The sequence below is a fragment of the Pristiophorus japonicus genome, chromosome 20, assembly GCF_044704955.1.
Source record: "Pristiophorus japonicus isolate sPriJap1 chromosome 20, sPriJap1.hap1, whole genome shotgun sequence".
In the NCBI taxonomy this organism is placed as follows: domain Eukaryota; kingdom Metazoa; phylum Chordata; class Chondrichthyes; family Pristiophoridae; genus Pristiophorus; species Pristiophorus japonicus.
In genome coordinates, this window is record NC_091996.1 from 12,005,965 (window position 1) to 12,020,925 (window position 14,961).

Here is a 14,961-nt window from a genome sequence, read left to right on the forward strand (position 1 = left end):
GAGGCTTCATAGAAACATAGAAATTAGGTGCAGGAGCAGGCCATTTGGCCCTTCGAGCCTGCACCACCATTCAATATGATCATGGCTGACCATTCACCTCAGTACCTCTTTCCTGCTTTGTCTCTATACCACTTGATCCCTTTAGCCCTAAAGGCCTTATCTAACTCCCTCTTGAATATATCTAACGAACTGGCATCAACAACTCTCTGCGGCAGGGAATTCCACAGGTTAAAAACTCTCTGAGTGAAGAAGTTTCTCCTCATCTCAGTCCTACATGGCCTACCCCTTATCCTGTCCCCTGGTTCAGGTCTTCCCCAATATCGGGAACAATCTACCCGCATCTAGCCTGTCCCGTCCCGTCAGAATCTTGTATGTTTCTATGAGATCCCCTCTCATTCTTCTAAACTCCAATGTATAAAAGCCCAGTTGATCCAGTCTCTCCTCATATGTCAGTCCAGTCATCCCGGGAATCAGTCTGGTGAACTTTCGCTGCACTCCCTCAATAGCAAGAACGTCCTTCCTCAGATTAGGAGACCAAAACTGAACACAATATTCCAGGTGAGGCCTCACCAAGGCCCTGTACAACTGCAGTAAGACCTCCCTGCCCCTATACTCAAATCCCCTAGCTATGAAGGCCAACATACCATTTGCCTTCCTTACCGCCTGCTGTACCTGTATGCCAACTTTCAATGACTGATGAACCATAACACCCAGATCTCGTTGCACCTCCCCTTTTCCTAATCTGCCACCATTCAGATAATATTCTGTCTTCGCATTTTTGCCCCCAAAGTGGATAACCTCACATTTATCCACATTATACTGCATCTGTCATGCATTTGCCCACTCACCTAACCTGTCTAAATCACTCTGCAGCCTCTTAGCGTCCCCCTCACAGCTCACACCGCCACCCAGTTTAGTGTCATCTGCAAACTTAGAGATATTACACTCAATTCCTTCATCCAAATCATTGATGTATATTGTAAAGAGCTGGGGTCCCAGCACTGAGCCCTGTGGCACCCCACTAGTCACTGCCTGCCATTCTGAAAAGGACCCGTTTATCCCGACTGTCTGCCAACCAGTTCTCTATCCACGTCAGTATATTACCCCCAATACCATGTGCTTTGATTTTGCACACCAATCTCTTGTGTGGGACCTTGTCAAAAGCCTTTTGAAAGTCCAAATACATCCACTGGTTCTCCCTTGTCCACTCTACTAGTTACATCCTCAAAAAATTCCAGAAGATTTGTCAAGCATGATTTCCCCTTCATAAATCCATGCTGACTTGGACCGATCCTGTCACTGCTTTCCAAATGCGCTATTTCATCCTTAATAATTGATTCCAACATTTTCCCCACTACTGATGTCAGGCTAACTGGTCTATAATTACCCACTTTCTCTCTCCCTCCCTTTTTAAAAAGTGGTGTTACATTAGCTACCCTCTAGTCCATAGGAACTGATCCCGAGTCGATAGACTGTTGGAAAATGATTACCAATGCATCCACTATTTCTAGGGCCACTTCCTAAAGTACTCTGTGATACAGACTATCAGGCCCCGGGGATTTATCGGCCTTCAATCCCATCAATTTCCCGAACACAATTTCCCGCCTAATAAGGATATCCTTCAGTTCCTCCTACTCGGTCCCCTAGTACTTCGGAAGTAGGGGACCGAGGGTCTAGTGAGAAGGAGGAACTGAAGGATATCTTGATTTGTGTCTTCCTTCGTGAAGACAGAACCAAAATACTTGTTCAATTGGTCTGCCATTTCTTTGTTCCCCATTATAAATTCACCTGAATCCGACTGCAAGGGACCTACGTTTGTCCTCACTAATCTTTTTCTCTTCACATATCTATAGAAGCTTTTGCAGTCAGTTTTTATGTTCCCAGCAAGCTTCTTCTCGTACTCTATTTTCCCCCTCTTAATTAAGCCCTTTGTCCTCCTCTGCTGAATTCTAAATTTCTCCCAGTCCTCAGGTTTGCTGCTTTTTCTGGCCAATTTCTATGCCTCTTCCTTGGATTTAACACTATCCTTAATTTCCCTTGTTAGCCACAGTTGAGCCACCTTCCCCGTTTTATTTTTACTCCAGACAGGGATGTACAATTGCTGAAGTTCATCCATGTGATCTTTAAATGTTTGCTATTGCCTATCCACTGTATCTTTAAGTATCATTTGCCAGTCTATTCTAGCCAATTCACGCTGCAAACCATCGAAGTTACCTTTCCTTAAGTTCAGGACCCTAGTTTCTGAATTAACTGTGTCACTCTCCATCCAAATAAAGAATTCTACCGTGTTATGGTCACTCTTCCCCAAGGGGTCTTGCACAACAAGATTGCTAATTAGTCCTTTCTCATTACACATCACCCAGTCTAGGATGGCCAGCTCCCTGGTTGGTTCCTCGACATATTGTCTAGAAAACCATCCCTAATACACTCCAGGAAATCCTCCTCCACCACATTGCTACCAGTTTGGTTAGCCCAATCAATATGTAGATTAAAGTCACCCATGATAACTGCTGTACCTTTATTGCATGCATCCCTAATTTCTTGTTTGATGCTATCCCCAACCTTACTACTACTGTTTGGTGGTCTGTACACAACTCCCACTAGCGTTTTCTGCCCCTTGTATTCCGCAGATCCACCCATACCGATTCCATATCATCCAAGCTAATGTCCTTTCTTACTATTGCATTAATTTCCTCTTTAACCAGCAATGCCACCCCGCCTCCTTTTCCTTTCTGTCTATCCTTCCTAATTGTTGAATACCCCTGGATGTTGAGTTCACAGCCTTGGTCACCCTGGAGCCATGTCTCCGTGATGCCAATTACATCATACCCGTTAACTGCTATCTGCGCAGTTAATTCGTCCACCTTATTCCGAATACTCCTCGCATTGAGGCACAGAGCCTTCAGGCTTGTCTTTCCAACACACTTTGCCGCTTTAGAATTTTGCTGTAATGTGGCCCTTTTTGCTTTTTGCCTTCGGTTTCTCTGCCCTCCACTTTTACTTTTCTTTTTTCTATCTTTTGCTTCTGCCCCCATTCTACTTCCCTCTGTCTCCCTGTATAGGTTCCCATCCCCCTGCCATATTAGTTTAACTCCTCCCCAACAGCACTAGCAAACACTCCCCCTGTGGGCTTCCTGTGGGCGGAGGCCTCCGACTGAAAATAATTTTACGGAAGTATCTGGTGGTCCTGGAGGAACAAACACTTCCGGTCCGAAGCCTAGATGCACAGCCCAGCGCAGAGGTCCACGCATCCCAGGAGCCTACAGGCATCCTGGGATCTCGTGGGCCTGGACTACCAATGAAAATGAAGTATTCTCATTGATAATAATGGTGAGTTCTGTTTGCATGGAGCTCCCATTACTATCAATGAGAATACCCCCCAAAAACATTGAAGCACAATACATAAATAAAAAATACACCTCACATATTTAAAATTAATTGAAATTGAAATAAATTAAATATTTAGAAAGAAAATACTTTTTTGACTTTTTTTTTTCATATGTTTTAGTAGGATTAAAAATAAACTTACCTTAATGGACAGCGTTTTTAATATAAAAATGAATGATAACATTTAAGGGTTTTTAAGGATATTCGCTGGGCAGGATTTGGGCAAATAACCCAAATCTCCGCCCGCGGAGGCCCTTTACTTTCGCATTCGTACGATCTGTCAAAATAAGTTTTATCAGATCGCAAGTGCCGGGTTTAGGTGCATGCGCATCGCGTGCCTAATCCCAGAACTTGTGGGGCCCATACGGGCATGTGTGCACCTTGTACGCATCCGGAGAGGCCACAATTTACAGCCCAGTATTTCATAGGGTGATTATCATATTTAATGCGTACCCTGAAATACCTTAACTTGTCACAAGAGAAACATCCTACTTGGATTTTAAAATAAACTGCTTAGCATCTGTGTAGAAATGGCACAGACTGGAATATCACGTGAACATGTAAAACATTCAGCCTCACAGATTTTCAAGCCATTGACTGTGAATGGATTGAAGGAGCAGGAATATACAGCTGTAATTACTCAGCTAATGGGGTAACGACAATGCGCACAAATGGAAAATGGATCAGGATTTTCAACTCTTACAACTATTTTAGTTGAGACGTAAATCAAATGCCCCCTCTTGGCAAGGGATCTAGAGCCCACAAATTAACATTTTCAACTTTAACGGAACCTTAAATCAAATTAAAATTTGGTTGCCGGGGGGGTGATGGTGCACTCCAGTCCCTCCGGCGCCCACCTCTTTTCTTTGTATTATTTAGCAATAGGTGTGAAAGAAGTGCTATATCCTGAATTTGGCCTAATGGGTATTAGACACTTTTTTTGGGGGTGGGGGAAGATATCAAAACAAGGTAAATTACTCATTCTGGAAGTTTAATACTTTATTCTTTGATTAATTTCTATCGTATTGTAAGAATTTAAAGAGGTAATAGATATTTGCTGAATGAGCAGTACTTTTGTGCAAGAGTGACCTTTGACCCTGAACACATCCTGTTATTAACTAAAACTAATATCTGCGCAAAGATGATGGACAGTTAAGGGAGTCTACTGCAACTGAACTCAAGATGTGCGGAAATTGTTTGGTAAGCAATTTAAAAACTATAGTTTAAACGTTGTGTGGACAAACACAATTGGACTTTGTAAGCCATATGATCAGAACTTTGGGGGATAAAAGTGGGTTTGCAAACATTCAAGCATAGAGGTAGAAGATCTACGAGGGATGTCGAGCCTGTGTAGGTAGACGTAATTTTGGCTTATGCCCAACACCTACCTAGCTATAGAAGACAATGACGCATGCTACTCTGTCTAGCGACTGAACGGGTAATAACCATTCAGAACTGTTGAAGGCTTGTGGGAGAAGAAAATCATCTGTAAAATGATTTAAATTGGTCTCCGTATTTAAGGAAGGATGTACTTGCATTGGAGGCTGTTCAGAGAAGGCTCACTAGATTGATTCTGGAGATGAGGAGGTTGACTTATGAAGATAAGTTGAGTAGTTTGGGCCTCAGAAGAATGAGGTGATCTTATTGAAACATAAAATAATGAGGGGGCTCAACAAGGTGGATGCAGAGTGGATATTTCCACTCATAGGGGAAACTAAAACTAAGGGGCATAGTGTTAGAATAAGGGGCCGCCCATTTGAAACTGAGATGAGGAGGAATTTCTTCTCTCAGGTTATAAATCTATGGAATACTCTGCCCCAGAGAGCTGCGGAGGCTGGGTCATTGAATATATTTAAGACGGTGGTAGACAGATTTTTGAGCGATAAGGGAGTAAAGGGTTATGGGGAGCGGGCAGGGAAGTGGAGCTGAGTCCATGATCAGATCAGCCATGAGCTTATTAAATGGCGGAGCAGGCTCGAGGGCCAAATGGCATACTCCTGCTCCTATTTCTTATGTTCTTATGTTTAAAAGGAAATCCTCGGGGGATGGACATTTCTACCACAAGCAGTTTGAATCAAACAGGAAGAGGCATGTTGAAGGACAGTTGAATTGGCCAATCAGTGAAATGGTCAAGTTGTCTCTGGCCAAACAAAACTGGACATCTGGCTGCTACCCAGGCCCAGTTTTTTTTAAACTATAAAACACAGGAGACAAAGGAAATCTTTCTCTTGAGCTTGGAAAAGGACACCGACTGGAAGGAAGGTTTTGGAAGATTGGTTGGTCGAACACATGGAAGGTATATCCAGATGGACTGATCACCCATTGAATTATCCTGAGCCAGTTTGGGCATAGTTATTGCCGGGATAGAGTGTGCATAACCAGTTAACTTCGGGGCATATACAAAGTTTAAATTTGTTTTTAATTGTGTGTAACTGGTTAACTTAGAGGCATATATATTGCGAAGGAGAATTTATTTTAGGTGTACGTAACTGGCTAACTAGAGGCATAGATATTGCAAAAGGTTGACTCTGAAATCGGTAAGCTAGAGGATTTCTAGAAAATCGTGAGATTTCAAAACCTGTACCCGGTAATGTTGAACTTGGAACTTATAGTCATTTTTAATAAGAACATAAGAAATAGGAGCAGGAGTAGCCATATGGCCCCTCGAGCCTGCTCCGCCATTTAATACAATCATGGTTGACCTGATCATGGACTCGGGTTCACTTCCCTGTCCGCTCCCCATAACCCTTATTCCCTTATTGGTTAAGAAACTGTCTATCTCGGTCTTAAATTTATTCAATGACCCAGCTTCCACAGCTCTCTGAGGGAGTGAATTCCATAGATTTAAAACACCCTGAGAGAAGAAATTTCTCCTCATCTCAGTTTTAAATGGGCGGCCCGTTATTCTAAGATTATGCCCCTAGTTCTAGTCTCCCCCATCAGTGGAAACATCCTCTCTGCATCCACCTTGTCAAGCCCCCTCATAATTTTATACGTTTCGATAAGATCACCTCTCATTCTTCTAAACTCCAATGAGTTCGGGTGGCCACATCGCGGAGGAGCTGTTAGGGCAGGGCCCCGTCGAAGAGGAGTTGTTCAGATAAGACCCCGCCAAAGAGGAGCTAGTCAGGCGAGGCCCCGTCGCGGAGGTGGTGTTCGGGCGGAGTCCCGTCGCGAAGGTGTTCGGGCGGCCCCGTCGCGGAGGTGGTGTTTGGGCGGGGTCCCGTCGCGGAGGTGGTGTTTGGGCAGGGTCCCGTCGCGGAGGTGGTGTTCGGGCGGGGTCCCGTCGCGGAGGTGGTGTTCGGGCAGCCCCGTCGCGGAGGTGTTGTTCAGACGGCCCCGTCACGGAGGAGGTGTTCAGGCGGCCCCGTCACGGAGGAGGTGTTCAGGCGGCCCCGTCACGGAGGAGGTGTTCAGGCGGCTCCGTCGCGGAGGTGGTGTTCGGGCGGCCCCGTCGCGGAGGAGGTGTTCAGGCGGCCCCTTCGCGGAGGTGGTGTTCGGGAAGCCCCGTCGCAGAGGAGGTGTTCGGGCGGCCCTGTTGCGGAGGAGGTGTTCAAGCGGCCCCGTCGCGGAGGTGGTGTTCAGGCGGCCCCGTCATGGAGGTGGTGTTCAGGCGGTCCCGTCGCGAAGGAGGTGTTCAGGCGGCCCCGTCGCGGAGGAGGTGTTCAGGCGGTCCCGTCGCGGAGGTGGTGTTCAGGCGGCCCCGTCGTGGAGGTGGTGTTCAGGCGGCCCCGTCACGGAGGAGGTGTTCGGGCAGCCCCGTCACGGAGGTGTTCGGGTGGCCCCATCACGGAGGTGTTGTTCAGACGGCCCCGTTGCGGAGGAAGTGTTCGGGCAGCCCCGTCGCGGAGGTGTTCAGGCGGCCCCATCGCGGAGGAGGTGTTCAGGCGGCCCCGTCACGGAGGAGGTGTTCAGGCGGCCCCGTCACGGAGGAGGTGTTCAGGCGGCCCCGTCACGGAGGAGGTGTTCAGGCGGCCCCGTCACGGAGGAAGTGTTCAGGCGGCTCCCGTCACGGAGGAGGTGTTCAGGCGGCCCCCGTCACGGAGGAGGTGTTCAGGCGGCTCCGTCGCGGAGGTGGTGTTCGGGTGGCCCCATCACAGAGGTGTTGTTCAGACGGCCCCGTTGCGGAGGAGGTGTTCGGGCAGCCCCGTCGCGGAGGTGTTCGGGTGGCCCCATCGCGGAGGTGTTCGGGTGGCCCCATCGCGGAGGTGGTGTTCAGGCGGCCCCGTCACGGAGGAGGTGTTCGGGCGGCCCCGTCGCGGAGGTGTTCGGGCGGCCCCGTCGCGGAGGTGTTCGGGCGGCCACGTCGCGGAGGTGTTCGGGCGGCCCCGTCGCGGAGGTAGTGTTCAGGCGGCCCCGTCGCGGAGGTGGTGTTCAGGCACCCCATTAGTTACTGGTTGCCAACCCGAGAACGAACCATTTATCCCGACTCTCTGTTTTCTGTCAGTTAGCCAATCCTCTATCCATGCTAATATATTACCCCCAACCCCGTGAACTTTTATCTTGTGCAGTAACCTTTTATGTAGCACCTTGTCAAATGCCTTCTGGAAGTCCAAATACACCACATCCACTGGTTCCCCTTCATCCATCGTGTTCATTACATCCTCAAAGAATTCCAAAAAATTTGTCAAACATGACTTCCCCTTCATAAATCCATGCTGACCCTGCCTGACCGAATTATGCTTTTCCAAATGTCCTGCTACTGCTTCTTTAATAATGGACTCCAACATTTTCCCAACCACAGATGTTAGGCTAACTGGGCTATAGTTTCCCGCTTTTTATCTGCCTCCATTTTTAAATAGGGGCGTTACATTTGCAGTTTTGCAATCTGCTGGAACCTCCCCAGAATCCAGGGAATTTTGGTAAATTACAACCACTGCATCCATTATCACTGCCGCTACTTCTCTTAAGACCCTAGGATGCAAGCCATCAGGTCCAGGGGATTTATCTGCCTTTAGTCCCATTATCTTACTGAGTACCACCTCCTTAGTGATTGTGATTGTGTTAAGTTCCTCCCCCCAGTAGCCCCTTGACTATCCACTGTTGGGATATTGTTAGTGTACGCTACCGTAAAGACTGATACAAAATATTTGTTCAATGTTTCTGTCATCGGCATGTTCCCCATTACTAATTCCCCGGTCTCATCCTCCAAGGGACCAACATTTACTTTAGCCACTCTTTTCCTTTTTATATATCTATAGAAACTCTTGCTATCTATTTTTATATTTTATGCTAGTTTACTTTCATAGTCTATCTTCCCTTTCTTAATCATTTTTTTAGTCATTCTTTGCTGGCTTTTCAAAGCTTCCCAATCTTCTGTCCTCCCACTAGTTTTGGCCACTTTTTATACCCTTGTTTTTAATTGGATACTGTCCTTTATTTCTTTAGTTAGCCACGGATAGCTATCTTTTCTCTTACACCCTTTCCTCCTCACTGGAATATATTTTTCTTGAGAGTTGTGAAATATCTCCTTAAATGTACACCACTGTTCATCAACCGTCCTACACTTTAATCTATTTTCCCAGTCCACTTTAGCCAATCCTGCCCTCATACCTTCATCGTCTCCTTTATTTAAGCTTAGTACGCTGATTAGAGATCCAACTTTCTCACTCTCCATCTGAATTTGAAATTTAATCATGCTATGATCACTCATTTCAAGGGGATCCTTTACTAGGAGATTGTTTATTAATCCTGTCTCATTATACAGGACCAGATCTAAGATAGCCTGCCCCCTGGTTGGTTCCGTTACATACTGCTCAAGGAACCCATCCCTTGTGCACTCTATGAACTCTTCCTCAAGGCTACCCTGACCAATTTCATTTGTCCAATCAATATGGAGGTTAAAATCACCCATGATTATTGATGTTCCCTTTTTATAAGCCCCCAATATTTCCTCGTTTATGCTCTGACTAATAGAGTTGTTACTGTTAGGGGGCCTATAGACTACACCCACCAGCAACTTTTTCCCCTTATTGTTCCTTATCTCCACCAAAAATGTTTCAACATCCTGATCATTTGAGCCAATATCGTTTCTCACTATTGCAGTGATTCCATCCTTTATCAATAGAGCTACCCCACCTCCTTTTCCTTTCTGTCTGTCCTTCCGGATTGTCAAATACCCCTGAATATTTAATTCCCAGTTCTGGTCACCTTGCAACCACGTCTCTGTACTGGCTATCAGATCGTACCCATTTGTCTCTCTTTGTGCAGTCAACACATCTATTTTGTTACAAATGCTACGTGCATTTAGAAAAAGTGCCTTTAAATTTGTTTTTTTTAGCCTTTTTTCCTGCTTGTTTCCTCTCTCCTTCAAACTCACTTTCTTTATTTTTGCTTTCTAATTCTAGCTTTACCCCCCTCCCTACTGAATCTATTTTCAGGTTCCCATCCCCCTGCCAAGTTAGTTTAAACCCTCCCCAACTGCACTAGCAAACCCCCCCGCGAGGATATTGGTCCCGGCCCTGTTGAGGTGCAACCCGTCCGGGTTGTACAGGTCCCACCTCTCCCAGAAGCGGTCCCAATGCCTCAGGAAACTAAAGCCCTCCCCACCTGCACCATCTCTCCAGCCATGTATTCATCTGCTCTATCCTTCGATTTCTGTACTCACTCGCGCGTGGCACTGGGAGTAATCCGGAGATTACTACCTTTGAGGTCCTGCTTTTTAATCTCTCTCCTAGCTCCCTAAACTCTGCCTGCAGGACCTCATCCCTCTTTCTACCTATGTCATTGGTACGGATATGGACCACGACCTCTGGCTGTTCACCCTCCCCCCCAAAATTCCCTGCAGCCGCTCAGTGACATCTTTGACCCTGGCACCAGAGAGGCAACATACCATCCTGGAGTCATGTCCGTGTCCATTGTATTGTAAAATCTCAGTGTTCTTCTAAGTCTTGATGTTTGAAACCCGTAGGAAAAAGTCCTATATTCTAAATTACTGCCATCATACATGGAGAGGTATTGATCTCTGCTGTGTTCACTAATAAAATATTCATTCTAATCAATTGGTATCAAGTTTGAATCCTTAAGAATTCCAACAGTATGGAACATGGGTCATGGCCCTGTAAGAAATAGGTTTTCAAACTGGGGTCCCTGACCCTGGAGGGTCCTCAAGGTCATCGGATCAGCACCTTTGCTTGCTGTAATTTTCTCTATTTGTTCACATACTCCCACATTGTGTCTGCTGCTGCTGCTTGCCAATAAAATGTTATAGCATGGTTTTCCTTTGGGCAGCCGACATTGTCTTTAAAAAGTTAGTGGAGGGAGTCCCTCAAGTGTGCCAGTATTGTCAGGAGGTGCCTAGCAGCGCTTCTATAGTTTAGCAGGTTTCTGGGAGTGCTATCAATTCTCCCACATGGGAAAAAAAATGATTGTGCCATCAGAGGCGACAGCGAAATCTATGAAAAGGCTCCATTCAATTTGCTCAAAAAACCTCGATTCCGAGTAAAACTGGTTGTTAAGCGTTGTCCCAAGGACTGTCCCCTTTGTGAACCAGCACAATTACTTCTCTCGCCGAGGTTATGCTTCAGGATAGAAGCAGCTATGGCAACCAGGCTTCTACGAAACACTAATTGTGCTCTCGTGTTTCAGACTCCTACCCAAGGCCAGCAATGAATGAAAACGAGTGGAGGGTTCCGAGCTAGAGAAGAGAGGCTGCAAGCCCTTGAATTTCATCATGTAGCCAACCATTAAAATAGATCTTTTTAAGATAGAATCGATCAATTTTATTGCCGCCGAGAGATGCTGAGGGCGGGGGGGGGGGACCATTGTGACACAATACTACTGTGATTTTAATTTTAAAAAATAAATGTGGTGTTACCTTTTCCAATTTGGAGAGTGCGAGTGAATAGCAGTCCTTTGCTCGGAACTGCATGAACCTCATATTGGACGGATGAGTCAATTCTGTGATGATGCTGAGACTGGGGAACAACCTGAAATGTGGAACACAATAATTGATAAAGAAAGACTTACATAAGAACATAAGAAATAGGAGCAGGAGTAGGCCTTGAGCCTTTTCTGCCATTTAATACGATCATGGCTGATTCGATCATGGACTCAGGTCCACTTACCTGCTCGCTCCCCATAACCCCTTATTCCCTTATCGGTTAAGAAGCTGTCTATCTCTATCTATTTATTCAATGTCCCAGCTTCCACAGCTCTCTGAGGCAGCGAATTCCACAGATTTACAACCCAAGAAGAAATTCCTTCTCATCTCAGTTTTAAATGGGCGGCCCCTTATTCTAAGATTGTGCCCTCTAGTTCTAGTCTCCCCCATCAGTGGAAACATCCTCTCTGCATCCATCTTGTCAAGCCCCCTCATAATCTTATACATTTCGATAAGATCACCTCTCATTCTTCTGAATTCAAATGTGTAAAGGCCCAACCTACTCAACCTTTCCTCATAAGTCAACCCCCTCATCTCCGGAATCAACCTAGTGAACCTTCACTGAATTGCCTCCAAAGCAAGTATATCCTTCCTTAAATATGGAAAATTATATAAGCACCTTTCACGTTCACCAGATGCCTCAAAGCGCTTTACAGCCAGTGAAATACTTTTGAAATGTAGTCACTGTTGTAGTGTGGGAAACACGGCAGCCAACTTGCGCACAGCAAGCTCCCACAAACACCAATGTGATAATGACCAGATCATCTGTTTTTTGTTATGTTGATTGAGCCATCAATATTGGCCAGGACATGGGGGATAACTCTCCTGCTCTTCTACGAAATAGTGCTTTGGGATTTTTTACGTCCACCTGAGAGGGTAGATGGGGCCTCGGTTTGAAGTCTCATCTGAAAGACTGCATCTCAGAGGGTGATGGGGATCTGGAACTCACTGCCTGAAAGGGTGGTAGAGGCAGAAACCGTCACCACTTTTTAAAAGTACTTGGATATGCACTTGAAGTAACCCACAAGGCTACAGACCAAGAGCTGGAACGTGGGATTAGGCTGGACACGATGGGCCAAAATGGCCTCCTTCCGTGCTGTAAATTTCTATGATTCTATCTCAGACATTGCAGCACTCCCTCAGCACTGCACTGGAGTGTCAGCCTAGATTGTTGTGCTCAAGTCCGTGGAGTGGGACTTGAACGCACAACCTTCTGACCCAGAGCACTACCCACTGAGCCACAGCTGACACGAAGCAAAAGATGTCCAAATATAGTCAACTATGGGAAAAATATTTAATAATTCGTGTTTTTTTTTAAACACCATGAATGTTTTAGGACCCCAAAAAAGCTTATGATTCACACAGTTAAGTTAAAATCGTTCTACCACGACTACAGAACTGAAGGCTGAGGTGTTGCTGGTGTTTATAAACAACAGTAACACCCAGGGTCACTGTGCTTTTTATGGATAGAACAGCATTTGGCTCATTCATGTATACAGGAATACTGGGAATAAAAAAAGAAAATGCTGGAAATACCGAGCAGGTCAGTCAGCACCTGTGGAGAGAGAAACAGAGTTAACGTTTCGGGTCAATGACCCTTCGTCAGAACTGGAAAAAGTTAAGGGTGTAACAGGTTTTTAAGCAGGTGTAGGGGCAGGGAAAGGAGGGGAGGAAAGAACAAAAGGGAAGGTCTGTGATAGGATGGAAGGCAGAAGGGATTAAGGGACAAATGGGATTGATGATGCGAGGCAAAAGGAGATGGTAATGGCACAAATTAAGAAACAAAAGATGAGTCTAGATAGGGTGTAAATGGCAGAGTCATCAACAGCTGTGATGGGAAAGAGAGAACAAAACAGAAAAAAAGGAAAAGAAAATAGGGGCAGAGTTTACGGTTGGAAATTGTTGAACTCGATGTTGAGTCCAGAAGGCTGTAAAGTGCCTAAACAAAAGATGAGCTGCTGTTCCTCGAGCTTGCGTTGAGCTTCACTGGAACAGTGTAGGAGGCCAAGGACGGAGAGGTCAGAGTGGGAGTGGAGCGGGGAATTAAAGTGACTGCCGACCGGAAGTTCGGGGTCACACTTATGGAATACTGGGAACTTGGCTGCAAACGTGAAGGAGAAGGGAGAGGGAGGAGAGATCCCAATAATCTGGCTGCAGGCGCTTATCTATCGGCAGAAGTTAAATTACTTGCCATCGAACCTCAATTGAAGACGTCAGGCAAGCAAAATATAATCCCTTGTGGGAAGATAATCTAGGATATTGAATGCAATAAAACAGCTCTTTGATTTCTCATGTCCTCAGCGATGTCCTGAGGAAGATGGGAACAGCTGAACTAAGACATCATTAAGAGCTCCTTCATTTCAACTTCCCTAGAATTTATATACTGAAGCTCAAAGGCTTTGATTTTTTTTTTCGATTTCAAACGCCATTTGAGTAAAGCGTCCCAACAGCAAAACATAATGTTGTGTGCAGCTGCTGAATTGAGATTTAAAAAAATAGGGTTTTTGGCTTTGTTTTGTTCCCACCGAAGTAATTATATCGAATTTTACTGCAGGGGAATAGGCCATTCGGCCCAACTGGTCTATGCTGGAGTGTTTATGCTCCACACGAGCCTCCTCCCAGCCCTCTTCATCACGCCCTTTCAGCATAACCTTCTATTCCTTTCTCCCTCGTGTGTTTATCCAGCTGCCCCTTAAATGCATCTCTGCTATTTGCCTCAACCACTCCCTGTGATAGTGAGTTCCATATTTTAACCACGCTCTAGGTAAAGACGTTTTTCTTGAATTCCCTATTGGATTTATTAGTGGCCACCTTAAAATTCTAGTCCTGTCAATACATTCTTCAACCTTCTGACTGGCAACTCTGTTGTAAATATGTTGAGATTAATATGACAGTGGGTTGTACTGGACATTGTTTAGTTATTTTCCACAGTGGCAGATTTCTTACACCAAAATAAAATGACACATTTGACAACACTCAAAGTGCCTGGCATATGGAGCCCTTTGACTGATGCGACCATTAGGAACAGGAGGAGGCCATTCAGCCCCTCGAACCTGCTCTCCCTATCAATTTGATCATGACTAACCTGTACCTAAACTCCACTGACCTGCCTTTGCTTTGTATCCCTTGATACCCTTACCCAACAAATATAATGTTGAAGGCACCTTACGCGATGAGTTGAGAACTGGTGCCACAACAATAAAGAATCACAACAGAACTGACCCCTCAATCTCCATCACCACAGAGACCATTGCTACTTGTATAATTACATAATTAATACATTTCAGTCCAATAAACATTTAGAACTTAGAAAGTTTAATACGTTGCTTATTTTTTTCCACATGTTAACCATAATGTTTGTATTGCACCATCAAATGCTTTGATTTACTATTCAGAACCACTGGGACTATAATTCAAGAATAAAACAGAACGTTCCAGAAATACCCAAACTAGTCCATCAGCATCTGAGAAAAGACCCTGCTTCAGAGGTGGGATATTAACCCGTCTTATCCCTTTTTTTCCAGGTGCTCACTGACCTGCTGTGTCTTTCTAACATTTCATTTTTTTTTCAGACTTCCATAAGAACACAAGAACCCAAGAGTCAGGAGCAGGAGCAGGCCATACATCCCCTCGAGCCTGCTTCACCATTCAATAAGATCACAGCTAATCCTCAACCTCAACTCTACTTTCCC

General features: G+C 45.4%; 1 protein-coding gene across 1 annotated transcript in view; it reads right to left on the minus strand.

The window, feature by feature from the left end:
* The window catches only part of kcnt1b (potassium sodium-activated channel subfamily T member 1b), a 264,397-nt gene that overhangs the window by 39,253 nt on the left and 210,183 nt on the right, over nucleotides 1-14,961 (minus strand). Inside the window, exon 23 of the mRNA XM_070863605.1 lies at nucleotides 11,204-11,315. Coding sequence (XP_070719706.1) covers nucleotides 11,204-11,315 — 112 coding nt within the window. The remainder of the gene's footprint in view (nucleotides 1-11,203; nucleotides 11,316-14,961) is intronic.